This window comes from Homarus americanus, unplaced genomic scaffold (genome assembly GCF_018991925.1).
Source record: "Homarus americanus isolate GMGI-L3 unplaced genomic scaffold, GMGI_Hamer_2.0 scaffold28, whole genome shotgun sequence".
NCBI lineage: Eukaryota > Metazoa > Arthropoda > Malacostraca > Decapoda > Nephropidae > Homarus > Homarus americanus.
The window spans coordinates 6,856,905-6,875,451 of NW_024742238.1; the positions used below are offsets into that span (position 1 = coordinate 6,856,905).

Below are 18,547 nucleotides of genomic sequence, written 5' to 3' on the forward strand. Positions count from 1 at the left end.
CTTTTTTTATGAATTCTTCTTATTGATGGGAGAGGTGGTAGCACATACTATACTCCACTATTCGTGATCTTCACATTCATACTCTAGTGGTGCGTCTTGACACAACAGTAGACGGTGAAATAACGAAGAATGGAAATCCCCCTTTACGTCGTTGGTGTAGACTGTAGTGAGTCAGCAGTGTATTTACCCCCACCACCCCATCCCTGTTCTACTCCCCTCCCACACTGTGGAAGGGGCCGTAATCCCAGTCCCACGCTCCCTTCCCGTCTCCCGAGGCCTATTACCCTCTGTCGAGTTCCTCTCTTTCAGAAAACGTAATCTTCCCTCACAAGGAAAACGCGCACCACGGGAGTTATTATCCCTGCTCATGGGCCCCGTCGTCATGCTCACTGCGGGGCCCGGCTCATGTGGGACTCAATTTGATCAGGGAGGATTTTGGACGCAAGGGCGAATTTGAATGCCACATGGCAGGTTTCAGAGTCCATTCCAAGGGGATGACACAGTTTTGATGAAATGACGATACTTTGTATACAACGAAATAAGACTTTTTTGTGCATGTAATTAGATATTCTCACCGAATAGTCGCAAGAGTCTCAGGGGTACGTGGATTTTGTTGCTTTAAAAGACCATAGTGTTTTATAGGCATTGTTTATGCTAATGCCCTGGCAGTGCGTGCGTGCGTGTATGAGTGTGGGTGTGTCTTTCTTCAATATATATATATATATATATATATATATATATATATATATATATATATATTATAATAAAGTAGTTGACGTTGGAGATTGTCACAGAAGCATGTTTAGTAAAGAAACTGTGGTGCCTCAGTCAGCGTAACTCAGTGGAAGTGTTAGACGGGTTACTGCAATTCCCAGTGTTTCACATTCAGCAGTTTAACACCACTCGCTGTGTACCTCGCCTAGTATGTTGTCACCCATTTTGTTTCACCTCCTTTAATCTCCACTAGGACCCTGCACTAGACATGACGTTGAATACTGAATAAACAGTCGAGAAATCGGCTAAGATCAGAACGTCTATTCCTGGTAAATGGGGAGGAGGATGTGGGTGGTTAGTGCAGCGGCCAGAAAAATCCTTCATTATTTTTTTTCCCAGCAAGATTTCATTAGTGATCTCCTTGGTGGAGTCGTCAGCTGTTTGGATATTAAGACTGCTTCAAAGCTGCCCCTCGGGTTGCTGAGTTAATGCAATCATCCACCCGGTTAAGGACAAGCCAAAGCATGATGGAACGCCGGAAAAAAGTGTTGACGTATCCCGCAGTTGAGAGTCGACCACAACAGAAAAGTATTATAATTAATCCTTAAAGCCGTAAGCTGGAAACATATTGTTCCAGATACAACTGTTCACTTTCGCATAATTTTGCTACGGAAACTGGAGACTAATGCACCGATAACCTTGACACTATAGTTCTCTATCAGTGAAACTTATTGACATCCATCAGGAAGTTGCTGGTATATTTTATAAATTATGTGGATAATTCACGTTACACTTTCGCGATGGCCAAGAATTGAAAGATTTTGAGCTGGAGCTAGTGTACGTGACGAGCGCAATTTCTCAGTCATGACGAGATTTGTTAGTAGATTGATACACTGGTCAACATAAAAAAAAATTCACATGGTTCTGGATCAAAACAGTCTGATTCTAGTGTAATTGTATGTGCTGAACTCAATTATGACATTCGTATAGCTGTATCAGGCTCAGTTTTCCAGAACCAGCATATCTATGTATTTAGTGTACCATGCTATTCATACAGTAATTTATATGCTCATTGGCTCCACTTATGCAATTATTTTGTCCTGATTTGTGCTTTTTTGTTTGTTTCAGTTTGCTGATTCATGATATTGCATATCTACACCTGCATGATTTGTAATTACTCTGAAATTAACAAAACATGGAACGTCGCAAGTGTGTGAACGGTGCTGACAGTTTTTGCTACATATGTGGTGCCTTCACTCCTGGTAGCCTCAAGAAACCAATCACAAAAGCTGTTCGACTGAACTACAAAAGTTACTTCAAATGTCATTTGGGTGACCAAGACAAGAAATGGGCACCTCATGTAGCCTGTAAGTCTTGTGTTAACCACCTGAGCGAGTGGATGTGTGGTAAACGAAGTTCAGGAATGCCGTTTGCTGTACCAATGATATGGCGTGAACCTAAAGACCACAGTAGTGACTGCTACTTCTGTCTCACAAATATTAAGGGAATAAAAATCAAGACACGAGGCAAGGTACAGTACCCCAATATTGCTTCTGCAATCCGACCAGTACCGCACAGTGCTGAACTTCCAGCCCCAAATCCACCGACTGAACAAGAATTGAGTGATTCCGATTCTACCTCTACCTCAATGGAAAACGACTACCAGGATGACTCTGAAAATACCAGGCCTAAACTATTTACTCAAGAAGCGCTTCATGATCTCATCAGGGACTTAAACTTGTCAAAAGAAAAGGCTGAAGTTTTGGAATCCAGACTAAAGCAGCGTAACCTGCTAGAAGATGGAGTGCATATCACTACAGCGCGTTACCGACATAGACAGCTGTCTGCATTTTTCGAGATGGCAAACAACCTTTGTTATTGCGAGGACGCAGTATCTCTCATGCAACAACTCTGCAAGTCTGAAACATACAAGACAGAGGATTGGAGGCTGTTTATAGACTCAGGAAAAGACTCTCTGAAAGCTGTTCTTTTACACAATGGCAATCGGCTTCCATCTGTCCCAATAGCACACGCAACAAAAATGACTGAGAGCTATGAAACAATGAAAATTCTGTTGGCCGCTATAGAATATGAGAAACACCAGTGGAAGATATGTGGCGATCTCAAAGTCATCAGTTTACTACTGGGCCTTCAGAGTGGCTACACAAAGCACATGTGCTTTTTGTGCTTGTGGAACAGCAGAGCTGATGCAGAGCACTATGTGAGAAAGGATTGGCCGACAAGACCAAGAGATGCGCCTGGAAGGTTTAACTGTGCTCACAATCCGCTTGTAGATCCAGAAAAGATAATTTTACCTCCACTGCATCTAAAGCTCGGTTTGGCTAAAAATTTCATCAAACCTATGGATCAATTCGGTGTTGGGACTCTATACTTATCTCAGAAACTAGGTGGTGTGGTTTCCGAAGCCAAGCTGAAAGCAGGTGTCTTGAATGGACCATAAATTCGTATACTAGTTAATGATAGCGAATTCACCAAAACATTGAACCCACTGGAGAAAAAAGCATGGGAATCATTTGTCAATGTGTCAAAGAATTTTCTTGGAAACTATCGTGCTGACAACTACAAAGAAATCGTAACAACCATGCTTCAGAATTATCATGCATTGGGAGCAAGGATGTCCTTGAAATTGCATTTTTTCCACTCTCATATTGAATTTTTCCCAGGTAACCTTGGAGACGTTAGTGATGAACACGGCGAAAGATTTCATCAAGATATCACCATAATGGAGAGCAGATATCAGGGACAATTCAGTCCTAACATGATGGGCGACTATTGCTGGACACTGCAACGAGAAGAGAGCAAGCTGTACAAGAGAAAGAGTAAAGTTCAGAAGCACTTTTAGAACTTCATATTTTGTCATTATAAAGGATTTGAACTTATGTTTTTTGGTACAATTTTTTATGAGCTTATCTGTGATAGGTTTAAAATTGTATCTTGCATGACGCGATAATGTTACTATATTTACTATTTTTTTTATTCTTTAAGAAAGTAGGTCTGATGGTAGAATGAAACATCCAATTAATATGAAATTAGTCATGAAAGCACAGTCACATGAGATAATCTCATCTTTTGCACAACACGTGATGGAATATTAAATATTTGTATCTATTGATTTTTTATAAAACCTGGTCTGATAGAACAAAACAAATATCAGATTCGAATTCAGCAATATGAAATTAGTTGTGTGAACATGATCTCATATGTGAACCATTTTGGCTGTTGACCATAATTAATTAGTCACGGTGCTTTTTGACGATTTCGTTCAGAAATTTTGAACAAATTTACCAGAAGACTATGAAATGTAATGATGAAACAATGTTGCTGAAAAATCGCGACATAATAACTAATGAAGTATTAACACTGCTTATGCTGTAGTATATCTTAATTAAACAATTTTTTTTTTTTTTTTTGGGGGGGGGGTAAAAAGTTATTTATAGTTTATGTAACATAAGTATATAATGTATCTTCTCTTCAACAGGAGCCCCAGATCCTACTGCAGGAGGTAGTGCTGAAGAAGAGCACTGTTGGCACTTAGATGCTGAGCAGGTTAAGGAGCAGGTTGGGCAGTACCTCACCCAGGGGGGTTATTACAATGCCAACAAGCAGCTATACTTTATGTTCACTAAGGTAAATTTAAACGAGGATAAATCATTATATCTTTTTTCACTTTTGGTATGTAGAGATTTTTTGACTTGTGTGTAATGTTGTTGGTGAAAAGGGAAAGTTATAGAACTGTCTCAGGATTATTCTGATTAAACCGTACTGTATTATGTAGCGTACTGTAAGAATACTTCACTTACATGTGTTCTTAACAGGTGCGGGAGATGGTTCGTGCTAGAGACAGTAATGGTGCTAAAATGCTCACAATGATCACTGAGCAATTCCTTAATGACCCCAGACTCTTACTCTGGAAGTCCCAGGGTACACCCATGACAGACAAATGCCGGCAACATTGGGACCATATAGGTGAGCAATTTTTAAAACTTTACTTTAGTTTTATTTGATACCTCCTTGCCCCTGAGATTCGACTTGCTGATTAAGGACAAGTTTAATGGAAATTTATTAACTTTGGGAAAAGTATAGAAATTCTCTCCCCTGTATAAGATCTAGGGTCAGATGAGGACCTACTGCATTGAATATTCTTTGTCTAAATACTGTAGCTGGTTAAGTTTCATGCATACTGTATATGGATATGATCATGATCATGATCAAATATAAAAGCTTATATTAATAAATATTGTTAAGATTGATTATTATTAAACTAAGCTACATTATTATAAGTGTAGGTAATATTCTTGTTGTTATAGGCATAAGCAGTAATTCATCTAATAATTCCCAGCTCTTATTACTGTTATTATAAATGTGTAAAGATTGATTTTGATTGTCAGCAGCAGATGTTATGGTGCTACATGCCAGCTGCTAACTAGAACATGATTGATTGTTAAATGTGACGGTTTATGTAAAAGTCAATTGTGGATGAATTCACATAAGTATGTCATCAGGAATATGCTGGTTTTGTTTCTTCATTGTTATGGTTTGACACTAGCTCGTGACTCTTACTTTGTCATTAAATTTTTGTGCTTACGGTACCTATGCAATCTTGCAAGATATGTTTGTAGGTAACACAACATACTGTATATTCAGTACATGTTTGTTTGTTTTTTACTTTACATTAAAAACGTATATTAACTTAATTCTATTTTCTTATCAGCTGCTTTGTGGGTGTGTGTGGTACTTGCCCCACACAGTGGAACATCAGAAAAACAACAGTGGCAAAGAACCCTGGAGCAGTGGGCTCATACAGATGTTTGTCCTCTTGAGGATCCAGATCACAGACATCAAGACAACAATGACAGAGTTAGTATGATATAATATAATGTTGAAAATGTGTTTAAGGTCATTTATGCCACATAATAACATGTGTATGTTTGTTTATTTCCAGTCATACCTTATTTCATGGAATGTTGCCTGTGTAGAAAATCTAGTTAACCTCCTTCATTTTAGAGACCTGTCTGCATCTCTTAAAATATATGTTTTTGGAATTTAATGTTCAACTGAACTGTAATGCTCCTGAATCACATAGTTTCTCCTTACATTCCAAGACATTAGATTTATACAATGGGAGAAGAAATTAGATGAATTGTACTGGTGAAGTTATCTCGATCATAAGGGAATTGTGAGTTGGAGGAGCTGGGGAGTAAGATAACACTACCGCTTGTAATAAAAGACACAAGGACAAAATTCATTGCCTGTCTAGTGTCTACATTTGGTATTCTTGGACATAGTGTCTTCATATCCTTGTCATATATCAGTATCAGCCTTTACAATAATTAGGACTTGCTCATCATTAGACAGTATTCAGAATTTTTTCTCCATCATTTGAATTAAATGGATCATATAGATTTATTCTCTTATTGTATTCCTGTAAACAATAAGTTCATTCATATTCTCATAATGAAATGTCATGGTCCTAATTGCATTGTTTAGTACATATGAGAAGAATTTCCTTGGTCAATGCACTTATGTAAGGAAGCCTTCAGAATGTCAAGGTTAATTGGTCATGGTTATTCTAGTCTTCAAATTAATGAAAAGAGTTTTTCTTTCAGAATCATTCAGCAGCTTACTACCTGAGCTCTGATGAAGAATCAAGTGATGATGATAATGAACTAAGGCGAAGAGAACCAAATAGGGATGGTAATAATCGTGACCACTACCATCGTCATCATCACAACCATCTACATCATCACAACCAAAGAGAAATCCGAGATAGAGATAGAAGATCTTCACACAGGTACGGACAACTTGTTTTGTATAAAATTTTCATTTGGCATGTAAGAATCTGATGTACAGTTTAACAAACATGTCAAATTGAAATGTCAATGATTCATAAGATTTTATTAACCTGAGTACAGTACAGGGACAGAACATTTTATTTACTATATACATTATGTTTAGAAATTGGTAATACAGGTACAGTATTACAAAATTCATCTTACTGTTTACATTTGCTGTATGCTGTCTGTATAAAGTGAGTGCTTACTCTTGAGTCCAGCCACCCTGCAGCATTGTATATAGAGACTTCAAGACTTAAAAATGAGTACCACCTGCATTTGTTTCCCATAATATGAATATAATGTATGCATATACTGTATTGCATGTGTTTTATCAATTACAAATTATGATTGTGGTACAGTATACTGTAAATTTTTCATACTTGTATTTTATAATAGAAAAGAGCTTAGTGATGTTAAAGAATACATGTACTGTATTGTACTGTACTTATGATTTTTATAAACATCAATTAGAATTCAAGAAAAAATAAAATTTTCTTATGGTTAATTTTTCTCCTCTAGACGACACAAGCGACGGAGGATCTCTGCCCCTCCCCGGACAATATTCCATCGGGCCATAGATGCTTGTAATATGTCCTGGGACGACCAACACTTACAAATAATCCTTGCTGGTGAAACTCCGGTGCTAAGGACTTCACAACATTCCTCTTCTTATTATAATGAACAAGGGCAGCCACTTTGGCATGGTAATATCATTATCTTATTTTATTTGTATGCTGGACTGTATATACGGCACTGTATGTGTTGTGTATGTGTTTTTCAAACAATTTATGAATGCTTACCTTTTTTATGTTTTGGTCCTTAGTAACTGCAGGTATACTGCACTATACATGTACTGCATTTAGTGATATACCTTTACCCATTTTCAGTGCTATGCAGTACAGTACAATGAAAACCTGGAATCAGTACACTTTAAAAGAGCATCTGTGCCCTGATAGTATTATTACTAATGATATGCTGCTTATAATAATTTTTAATACTTAATTATGGTAACTAATTGTTTCTGAAGATACAGTGTATTATGAGTGAAGTCTGTGCTGAAATATGAGCTATATGTACTTATGCTATCATGTGTTTTGCTAATAATTCAGGAAGATGGCTGGTGTAGTTCTGTTTTGTAGCTAAATGTACAGTATTATATTATACTCGAATGAATTATCACTGAAGAGGAAATGCAGTAGATTAAATTAATACAAACCACAACATATTTATTATACTAGATGATACATTTTCTGAAGAATTACTTGTTATAACACTTTCCCTAATGTGCTTGATATTGCATTCATTGTCAATCCTAGCTGAAAGGGCTCTTAATATTCAAGTGTTTCTTTCAATCAGATGTGTTGGTGTTTATGAAGTTAAAATAGTGCTGGAGAGTTTTTAAATAAAAGAAAATTTCCCTAAAAGCAGGGTGTTCTCTGATATTACAAATTGAATTACTCATTAATCTAAGTTTAAATTATATAATACAGTATACCACATTAAGATCAATTGTTCTTTATTACAGAACCTGTACCAATAGCTTGTTCTCGTGTGGATGCTCTGAGATCTCATGGCTATACCTCTGAAGCATTAAGACTTGCAGTAGCTGTAGTACGAACACTAAAGCAGGCGCAGAGAGAAGCATACCTTTGGTGGGGAAGCAAAAGGGATGAAATGCTTCCTAGGTGCTCTGCCTCAAGAGCTTGTAGATCTCTTGGTCCAGGAGCATTAGAAAGTTGGGTGGGACATCCTTTAGACCCTATAACCTGTCTCTTCGATACATTAGCTGAAGCATCCCTCCTACCTGAAGATTTACCAAGATTCCAATATCATAGTGGTAAGTTTTATTTTCTGGATACAGACAGAGTTTGCCAGTCACAAAATAATTTTTGTTTTTGTATAGTATTTATATATCAGCCTACATCTACACAAAATCTCACTTATACTATTAATACCCATCCACCTTCTTAGCTCTAAACTTGGTTACCCATTTTTCAATGTCCCATTATGCATCTACGTCTCCATTCTTATTTCAGCTTGCTCAAGCTTACTTATCATCCTCTTTAATTGCCCATGTTTCAGTGCCATACAACATCACACTTCTTAAAATGCATACATCTTTCCTTTCGCATGCAGAGAAGGTACTCTCACCGTCAATAAAGGCAACAGATCCCAAAACTTCCTCCAGCTACTTTTAAGTCTTTCAACTGAGCAAGCTTCAGTACTACCCCCAACAGTGAACATGTCATCCAGATAGCAGAACTCATTGACACAGTCCAAAGATATATCAAAAGCAGTCCCCTGGATGAACATATGGACCTGCTTTAGGGAGACACAAGTTTACATTGACAGCTATAGGGAAAATTCTTTAAAAAATGGAATTATAAATTACTGAGTCAAGTATTGTAATATTTCGTATTTAACATTCTTTGGACATGAAGATTTCAATTAATACAAAGAAACCTTATGGTCACATATGGCCTTGGCCAAGGGACACAGATATTTACAATGGCATATATATATATATATATATATATATATATATATATATATATATATATATATATATATATATATATATATATATATATATATATATATATATATATATATATATATATATATATATATATATATATATATATATATTTTACCTATAGTTTTGGAGATATTTTTCAAATAATTTATATAAAATGATTGTATCCGATGCATTGGTTTTTATAAAATTGATATATAAATAACTTTTTTAAGTACTACATGTGAAGCAACTTTGTGTGAATTGGCACATACTGTAGACTGTTTAAAAGAGAATATGCAGCAGGATTGTTTTATGTGAATACTGTTGGATGCTTATATGAGCAATAGGGGTTGGGTATAAACGGGACTGCCCAGTATGGGCCAATAGGCCCGCTGCAGTTTCCTCCATTCTTATGTTCTTATGTGTGTGTATTGGTGATATATATTAAGTGCATCATCACTGTAAAGTGGTCATTTCCCATAAATGTGTTCAGTACTCGATTGTTATCATTATATTTTCTCCACAGATTGGTTAGGTGTAGCTAACGAAGATGCAACAAATCTGGCGCCACTGAGGTATCGACACGTTCCCATCCCAGGCTCCAGTGATCCCTGGGAATCCTACCTTACCTTAGCCCTAGAAGCTGCACTTATTGGTCTTGGCCAGCAACGTGCTATGCCACCTGGGCTGTACGCACAGGAAAAGGCCTGTAAGCAAGAAGAGAAAATGATACTAAAACTTCAAGAACTTAATCTTGACTCACCTCTCCTAGCAGTATTACGTCGTCAAGCCAGACTACTTTTGGAGGGCGGACCATTTTCCGGGCTTGGTGAAGGCATCCACCCTGAAAGTGTACCAATGCATACTTTCACAAAGTTCCTATTCACTGCTCTTTTGCCACATGATTCTGATTTGGCATATCAGTTGGCTTTAAGAGCGATAAGGTATGTAGTATTGCATATGTTTTTATCATTAGATTACATCATTCCCTCATAATTATAAATGCCTGTACTGTACTTTCAAGCTAATGTGATACAGATATAAGACTTGATGTGATGAGTAAACATTTATGTTATGTAAAAATTTGGGGGGGGGGGATTTTGGAGGGGGGCCAAAACTTCATTTCATTGTCATTTATTGCAAAATCCAGTTGAGAGACATGGTCAGCAGACACTTACAGAGATACTTTTCAAACATTGCTGACAGAGATCTATCTTAGGGAATCAATTTGGCAATTGTAAATGCATGACATTTTTTCATACACAATAAATATATTTCTTTCATGTTTTCACAGCAGATAAATAATATGCAGAACTAACTTGCATGCCATTTTCGTGACAGTCAAACAACTCATTGGAATATCATTCATATGTTAGACCACCCGTACCATTTCATATGAATTTATTATTGTCTGTAGTAAAATAAGTTGTAACATGTAAGAGTAACTTTAGTTCTCATAAATGCATTTGTTTGTAACTAGTAATACTAGTGGTCTTTCTGCCTTTTTTTTTAATATTAATCATATCTTTGTGTTTCAGATTACCCATCCTGGAAGATCACGATGATGTTGATGACCCAGTTAACGGTAATGTGTCTTCATTGGTGCTGTCCCGATATCCCCGCTGGTTCACGTTGGGCCACATTGAAACTCAGCAGTGTACCCTTGCCTGTACCATGATAAATGCAGCAAAGAGTAAGTTCCAATTCCATTCTGTTGAATTATGCATAGATTGCATTACTTATCTTCAGTAAAGTCGGTAAAGCTTTTTGAAATACTGTACAGTATATACAGTATTTCAGGAACTCTCAGTCTGTCAGCTGTATTCCATCTCTGTATACATGTCGTTGATACCATGATATTATTTTTAGACAAAAAATTATATACTTTAAAGCCATTTATCGTCAGCCCCATTGTTGAATTTTACAGAGTGAATTTTGTTTTATGCGGTAGTAATTAAATCAGTCGGGTTCCTTGAAGATAATTATTTATTCCTCTCGTTTCAGATGATGTTATGCGGCTACGGTCTGTTCTGGATGCTGCTCTGAGGAATATTCATAGTTCCTCGCATCTCTTTAAACTTGCTCAGGATGCCTTTAGACTTGGGCTACCGGGGGAAGGCCAGAGAAATTCATTGCTTCTCAATGCTGCGCTGGAACTAGGACTTCAGGTAAGTCTTCAAATTTTAGTCAGATTTTTAACAGCTCTTACTTACAGTATGATCATAATAACCGAGGATATTAAATATCCTGCACGTAAGCATATTTTCATCAGAATCATTTATTATTTTACCACATGTACAATACATACCGGTATATCATTATCTTTGACTCGATAACTTCCTCTTAAAACAAAGGGATTCCTTTGCAGTAGCATTGCTCCCCTACCTATCCTAACTGGGGTCACATTAGCCAATTTATATTTTCACTAACTACAGTACTACTTATAGCACAGTAGCAAGTCAAAACATGGAGGTTAGAATTAAAAGTTTCACTCAAGTGATACATTTGATAAATATTTCAAGCAACTGGTGGATCTCCAGTATTGAGAGTAAGTTAATCAACTACATTACAAAGAATACAAGAAGTAGATTATTAAAATACCATACATGGAGAGAACAAGTTGTCAGTGTTTTAAGTTTTGCATTGTTTGCTGTACAGGTAATGCGGATGACCCTTACTTCACTCAATTGGAGACGTCGAGAAATGGTTCGTTGGTTGGTTACCTGTGCAACTGAAGTAGGGGTATCGGCTTTAATTTCCATCATGCAAAATTGGTTCACACTCTTCACTCCAACTGAAGCAACTGGAGCTGTAGCCTCAACTATCATGAGCCACACAACAGTCATGCGGTTACAGCTAGACCGTTCTAAACCAGATGAGCTTCCTGCCTGTGCTAGATCCCTAGCTTTGCAGTGTGCCACTAAAGTATGTATTTTCATGTAATCTTGGTATTTTGTGCCACTTTTATTTAATAGTTTAGAAACGAGAATGTGTTTGAAAGATTTAAAAAAATTATTAAATGAAGGATACATGTACAGTATGTGAAGGGGGAGGGGTTGAATCAGATAATGAACAATTCAAGAATAAATTCTTAAGAAAGTGTAGCAGAGGTGTACTAGTGTACTGTATATGAGTACAGGAAAAATGGATGTTGGCAATACTTATTAAGAAGAATTCTATGAACATCAGTTACAAGTGAAGCATGATGAAAGAAGAGAGTACAGTAAGAGGAGATTAGAGAGGAAAACAAAGAGAATTGTGAAAAATTTAAAAGAAAGGTAGATGAAATGCAAGGTTTTAAATACAGTAAAACAATTAGTCATCTGGAGGGAACTAATTAGGGTGAAAACTAAGAGAACAAATGGAAATGACGAGTGCATAGGATATTTTATATCTTAGATGTTATGCCTCACTCCTTCAGGGAATTGCTCTTTGGAGGGGTGGCCATCATAAGAGCCTCCAGGATACCCTTTTCCTACTTATCTCCTTTGTCATTTGCTTCCCTTATCCACTCCTCTGTTCTGTCTTTAATACTACAAAATTCAGCCTGGTTTGTATCATGGAAAGTACATTTATTTTTCAAGTGTCACTTATTAATTATATGTGGCTACATTTTTCAGCCTACTGTATTTCTATTATTTTTTTTCTGTTGGACTTGTTTTGCCATTGAACTTCATGAAGCAGACTAGCCTTATAACTGACTGGTTAGCTGTTACAATATTATTTCACCTATTTACCAGTATTGTTGTCATTAGTTGTTCCTTTATTTCTTTCTCATTTCTGTGAATTTGCTGAGTAACCCTTTGTTTTTTTTTTCATAATGCAAATGACACTCACTCAATTTATATGAAACCAACCAACAGGTAGAATTGATTGATATTTTCCATTTATTTTTTTGGTTTCTATTTTTGAGGGTTATAATATTATCAGCAAGCAGATTATTTGGGTAACATTCTTCATATACAGGTGCTCCTCTACTTAAGAATGTTCAACTTACAAACTTTCAGCGATGCAAACATCATCACTGAGGGGGGGTTACCTGCCAGAACAGGTGTTTAATGTGGATGGGACTGGATTATTTTGAAGAAAATTCCAGATAGAACAAACATTACCTATGAGGAGAAGTTTTTTTTAGGAGAAGAGTGAACCAGGTTTTAAAACTATATTAAAGGGTATAGCTATACTAAATATCCATAATCTTTTCATTTTTTACTATATGTTTGGTATCTACAAGAGTAAAGTTGGACTTACAAACAAGCCTCAGGAACATAACTCGTTTGTAAGTAGAGGAGCACCTGTACAACCCAGCTAAAAAAAAAAAGGAAAAATTACATGAGATTTATAATATAAAGCATCATTTTAATTTTTTTATGAATATTGCATTTATAGGGTTTTTTATTATTAGATAAATGTTTTCACCTTTTGTAATTTCTTGTTTATCTTAAATTTACAGGACCCACCTAATTGTGCTCTGAATGCCTTGACCTTATGTGAAAGTGATCCAGTATCATTTGAGACAGCTTACCAAGTTGTTGTAGATGCTGCTGCCCACACCATGTCATCCTCCCAACTCTTTACCATTGCACGGTACATGGAACATCGTGGATATCCACACCGTGCTTATACTCTAGCCATGTTGGCTATGCGGAGTGTACATTTGGCATATAATCAGGATCCTCACCCAGCAATTAATGATATCCACTGGGCTGTGGCATTAGCGCATTCACTTGGTCGTGCTGAACTATCCCAGCTTCTTCCAGTGCTCATCAAGAATGTCCAGTGTGCCACTGTGTTATCTGATGTCTTGCGACGTTGCTCCCTATCAGCACCAGGCATGGCATGTCCAGACTCCAAACGTCGGCCAATAAAGCCTCTAGCCTTTGATAAAGCACCTTTACGAGGCCTCCTTGAAGCTACAATTCTGGCCTACATAAACACAACAAATTCTCGCCTGACTCATATCTCGCCTAGACATTATCAAGACTTTATTGACTTCTTAACTAAAGCTCATGAAACATTCATGCTTGCCCATGATGGACACATTCAATTTGCACAACTAATTGAAAATATGAAAGTGGCATACAAGGGTAAGAAAAAGCTTATGTGCTTAGTGAGGGAACGATTTGGCTGATGTCTGGTGAATCAATATCAACGACATTGCAGAAAGTGTTTTAGTAAAATATTAAGTTCTTCCCACTAAACAGAAAGCTCAAAAAATGTCATTATTATTAGTTTTGCATTTTTTAAGGCCAGAAGTTTAACTGTGAATAAACACTGAATACGGTGCTGCAATGATCATGATCTGCTTCTGGGATCAAATGTCAATCAGCAGTGATGTTATATAAAACATACGGACTCTTAGAGATGCTTGACCTCAAAAGGAAGTTTAATTTTAAGTTTATTTAAATCAGGCATAGTGATGTAGCACTTTAAGTTCATATTTCCTCATTGTTAATCCTCATGGCATGGTGCAGATTTTTTAATTTTTTTATATCATTGAAAGAACCTTTGCATATTTCTCCCTTTTAATATGTAATGACTGATAATGTCATGTGTACAAGCTCATAAATTGTTGATAAGTCACTAATGTTGATTTCAAGGTATGTGCAACTTGAATTACGTGTGTTAAGAACGTAATGATATCCTCATTTTATTTTTAATACTATGTACGTATATTATTTATTCAATTGCTTTTGCAAGTACTGTGTATTTATACCAAAGATTAGTGAGAAACAAATGGGTTAGCACTTTGCATCTAATCCAAAGCTGCAAGCAAGCCCAGTAGACAGTGTGATACTATGCTAAGTGGAATCCCACCTCTTATGCCCATATCACGCGGAGTTGGCGCCGTCAGGGACTCCAGTACAAACTACGGCAAAGTTCACAAGCTATAGAATGTTGAGGCTCAGTAGATACTCTTATCCTGAACAGCCAGTGATATGTCTCAAAACTCCAGAGCAGTCAATCATAACTGGTAAGAAATTACTAGAGCCTAAGCATTCAGCTGTCGTGGATGCAGCCTATATCGTCAGGCCTCTCTCTCAGTCTCTACCCTACAACAGAATGTGGGTTGAGGATGCAGATACTGATGTAGATATCTCTGGATTAGGGGTATCTGATCAAAAGATTTGAAACTCAATGCAATATATCAAAAGAACTTGATAATTAAATAAGCATTGGTACCCTTGATTTGGATATCATATGATTTTTATTTATTTATTTTTTTGTTAAGTATAAAGCCAAGAGCACTGAAAAGCTTACTAAACAGTGGACAGTGAACAAGATGAAAATAAGAAAAAAGTTTTAAAAAATTGTAAAAAATAAACTCCGCATGATAATACAGTACAGTATTTAAAATTGTGATGTGACTGAAACCTGTGGTCCTTAGGTATGCTGTCAATTAAGCTCAAAATCCTGTGTAATATGAGCGATGGATTACCCATTCCTAAGGATCACATTGCCTGACCTATACACAAAATGTTAACGTCAATGTACTGCAGGAGTGACAACCAATGGAAACATGTAGTCGGAAATACTGTGTGCTACTGTAGTGCTGCCTCTCTCAACAAAGTTAATTTCCGACGATAATGCACTTTAGTGATCTACCTCCGTATTCTTATGTAGCAAACACAGCCGTGGCCTATGTAGATGGTTGTTTTTGTTTGCTGTCTTGCCATATCTTCAAAAGGTCCAGTGTGTTATGTATATGATCTCATGTCTAAGGACAAAAAAAGTCTCTTTCTAGGCTGTAGATTTCCAACTGTATATAAATATGTGTGTAGTGTATAAGGTGCCACAGTGCCCTATGGCATGGTTGTTTTAGGTCTCAGTTAGCATCTTTAACTTCAGGTGATTCCACCTCCATTTCTACTTCCTTGAGTGCTTCAATTACTCCTTATTTATGTGCTGTCAGAATGTCAGGAGTATTATTGGAACTCTATGGTGATGTGGAACAGGTTGAAGGTTTCACTTTCCTAGGCCATGTTGATTTGTTTAGTCATATGAATTTAAACTGTTTTGACACATTGGCAAGCTAATAGTTTAATTAGTGTTATATTTAATAAAACTAGTGTTCATGCTTGTTTTTTCCTTTTTTTATTTCAAAGGAATTTCTTTTGTTGCTTAGTGTTACTACTGGTATTAAGTTATTTATGTACAAACTACATTGTGCTGGTCGATACCAATGCCTCCCCAAAACTTCCAGAACGGCTACGTATTGCACATGTACACCGCTAGACTGTAAGTCCTATGTGTGATCTAACAGTGTCCCTGTATATATTAATAATGTTAATAATTTAATGCCCAACTCTGCAAAAGCTTCATGAGCCCAAACTTGATGTGTATTGTCTGTGTATAGGTCTATGTGTACTTCCAACTAGCATACGAAAGCCATGGATATTTTTCCAGTGGTATAAATGGGTACTTTTTGTTGAAGAGTGCAAGTTTTTACCTCTTTCTGAGTTATATGTTTCCTGTATGGGCAAACTATATATGAAGCAAATGAGATGAGGAGAAATACTATGAAGGAGTTGTATCTGTAGGGATAATAATTATCAAGGCAAAGATTCAAGTTTGCTTATCTCAGTGCAGTTGTACATTTGGATGCTAATTGCATCTACATTTGGGAGTACTGTATTTCACTATTTCAAGACAGATTGAAGGGTATACACCACTCAGTATTTTAGATAGGTTCAACCTCTAGTATGATTGCATCCTATTTATTTCATCATGCCAAATTTGCCTACAGCCTTAAGTTATAACAGATCATATTTAAGCCATAAATCCATAAAGTATATAACCTCATAATAGCACAAGGATTAGGATATGGTACATACCTGAGTGATCATTTTGTGTGTGTATATATAATATATATATATTTATATATATATACACAGTACAGATATATAAAGGTGATCAATATGTAGGAGTGATCAGTAATTGCATGATCACTATCTGATTCATGACAATCTTAGCTAGAGGCATATCACTCAAGGTCCTTGTGTCCAAAGCACTGAATTGTCCCAATGTTTCAATCATTTGCTTAAAATGAAAATGTAAGATAAAGTGAAACGCATGTGAATACTGTAAAATGCATGTCAATGCTTGAGAATTGTATAATATATGTAGGAACTTGTACATAGTAGAGTGACATGTTAGGGTCGCTTAGTACTAGGTAGGTTATTCTCTCTTTATATCTCTCTTCATCTCAATCTCTCTTTCTGGGCATACATATTAATCCTCACACATTTAGAATCCCAGTGGATGCGTTATGTTATGATACGGTACATCAAACTTGAAAAGTTCATATCCGTTCGGTGATTACTACAGAATATTTATAAAATTTTAAAGGAAATAAACTAGATTTCTTCTTTTACTGTCTCATGTTTTAGAATTAATTATGTATTTTCAAGGCAGTGGTCAAGAAAATTGTTGTTATCCTCATTTAGTTCAGTTGTTGTTATTTATATTCGTTCAGAATTATTATGCTTTATTATTTCTTTGAAGAAATATGGTGTGAAGAGTACTGTCTGATTATTCAAACTTGGTAACCTCTATGAGTGGTTGAAAGTGTGTGTAACTGAATGAAGGACACTTATGATGTGAAAGTTTGTTTACATATTTTTGTTACGTAAATAAGGATGTATGCTAAGTGTCCATTGCTAAACTGTTCCATTAACATTATCTGTTTAGAATTATTTATCGTGTGATTCACAAATTTTTAATTCAAGCATACAGGATCTTTGCAAAGCCATATGCAAGTGTGTACAGTACAAGTGGATGACATAAAGAAGAGTTTTGTTCTTGTTTTTATTTAAGTTATGCAGATATCCCCACCCCCACCATTTTAACCCACCCATCCTTTACCCATTTCCACTTTCAAAACTCCCAACCCATTTTTGTCCTGTCATGATTATTGTTTCTGCCATTTTTTACATTTGTATTAAAGACTTTACAAGGAGAAATTATTTTATTTTCCTGGTATTAATTCTACTGTAGTTCATAAGAATAAAATCTTTCAGAAATAGAGATGAGTAACATATCTCACTTACTGCAACTAAAGTGACCTCTTGATTATATTTTACTGTAAAAAATCATTGGATATTTCTGAATGCATAAGCAAAAGATAAATAAATATGCAAGAACCAAGCCACTGTAGTGTGCATAATTCCAAACCTCAAATAAGTAAAGTACAGAAAACTATGCTTGGGTGCATATAAAGTACTGTACTGTACTGTATAGTAGTGGCTGCTTCACCCAAATACTGTACCAAGAATGTAGCTGAAGGCTTCAATTATTACCTATGAACATAATCGTTTTAACTTATTAATTTTTCTAGTTTGCTAGTTTCTTTGTTGGCAACTGTAAGTCAAAAGACTTTCACAGACAACTTATATTGTAATGATATATTACAACCTGAAGGGACCAGCCTTAATATAGTAGTTTGGATTTGTACGATTAA

General features: G+C 36.1%; 1 protein-coding gene across 1 annotated transcript in view; it reads left to right on the plus strand.

Moving 5' to 3' along the window:
* The window catches only part of LOC121876584 (zinc finger SWIM domain-containing protein 4-like), a 45,548-nt gene extending 27,502 nt beyond the window's left edge, over positions 1-18,046 (plus strand). The window contains exons 4-14 of the mRNA XM_042381789.1: positions 4,214-4,362; positions 4,551-4,701; positions 5,447-5,592; positions 6,342-6,526; positions 7,089-7,273; positions 8,095-8,406; positions 9,614-10,031; positions 10,626-10,780; positions 11,092-11,255; positions 11,746-12,012; positions 13,541-18,046. Coding sequence (XP_042237723.1) covers positions 4,214-4,362; positions 4,551-4,701; positions 5,447-5,592; positions 6,342-6,526; positions 7,089-7,273; positions 8,095-8,406; positions 9,614-10,031; positions 10,626-10,780; positions 11,092-11,255; positions 11,746-12,012; positions 13,541-14,218 — 2,810 coding nt within the window. The 3' untranslated portion in view covers positions 14,219-18,046. The remainder of the gene's footprint in view (positions 1-4,213; positions 4,363-4,550; positions 4,702-5,446; positions 5,593-6,341; positions 6,527-7,088; positions 7,274-8,094; positions 8,407-9,613; positions 10,032-10,625; positions 10,781-11,091; positions 11,256-11,745; positions 12,013-13,540) is intronic.
* The last annotated feature ends 501 nt before the right edge of the window (positions 18,047-18,547 follow it).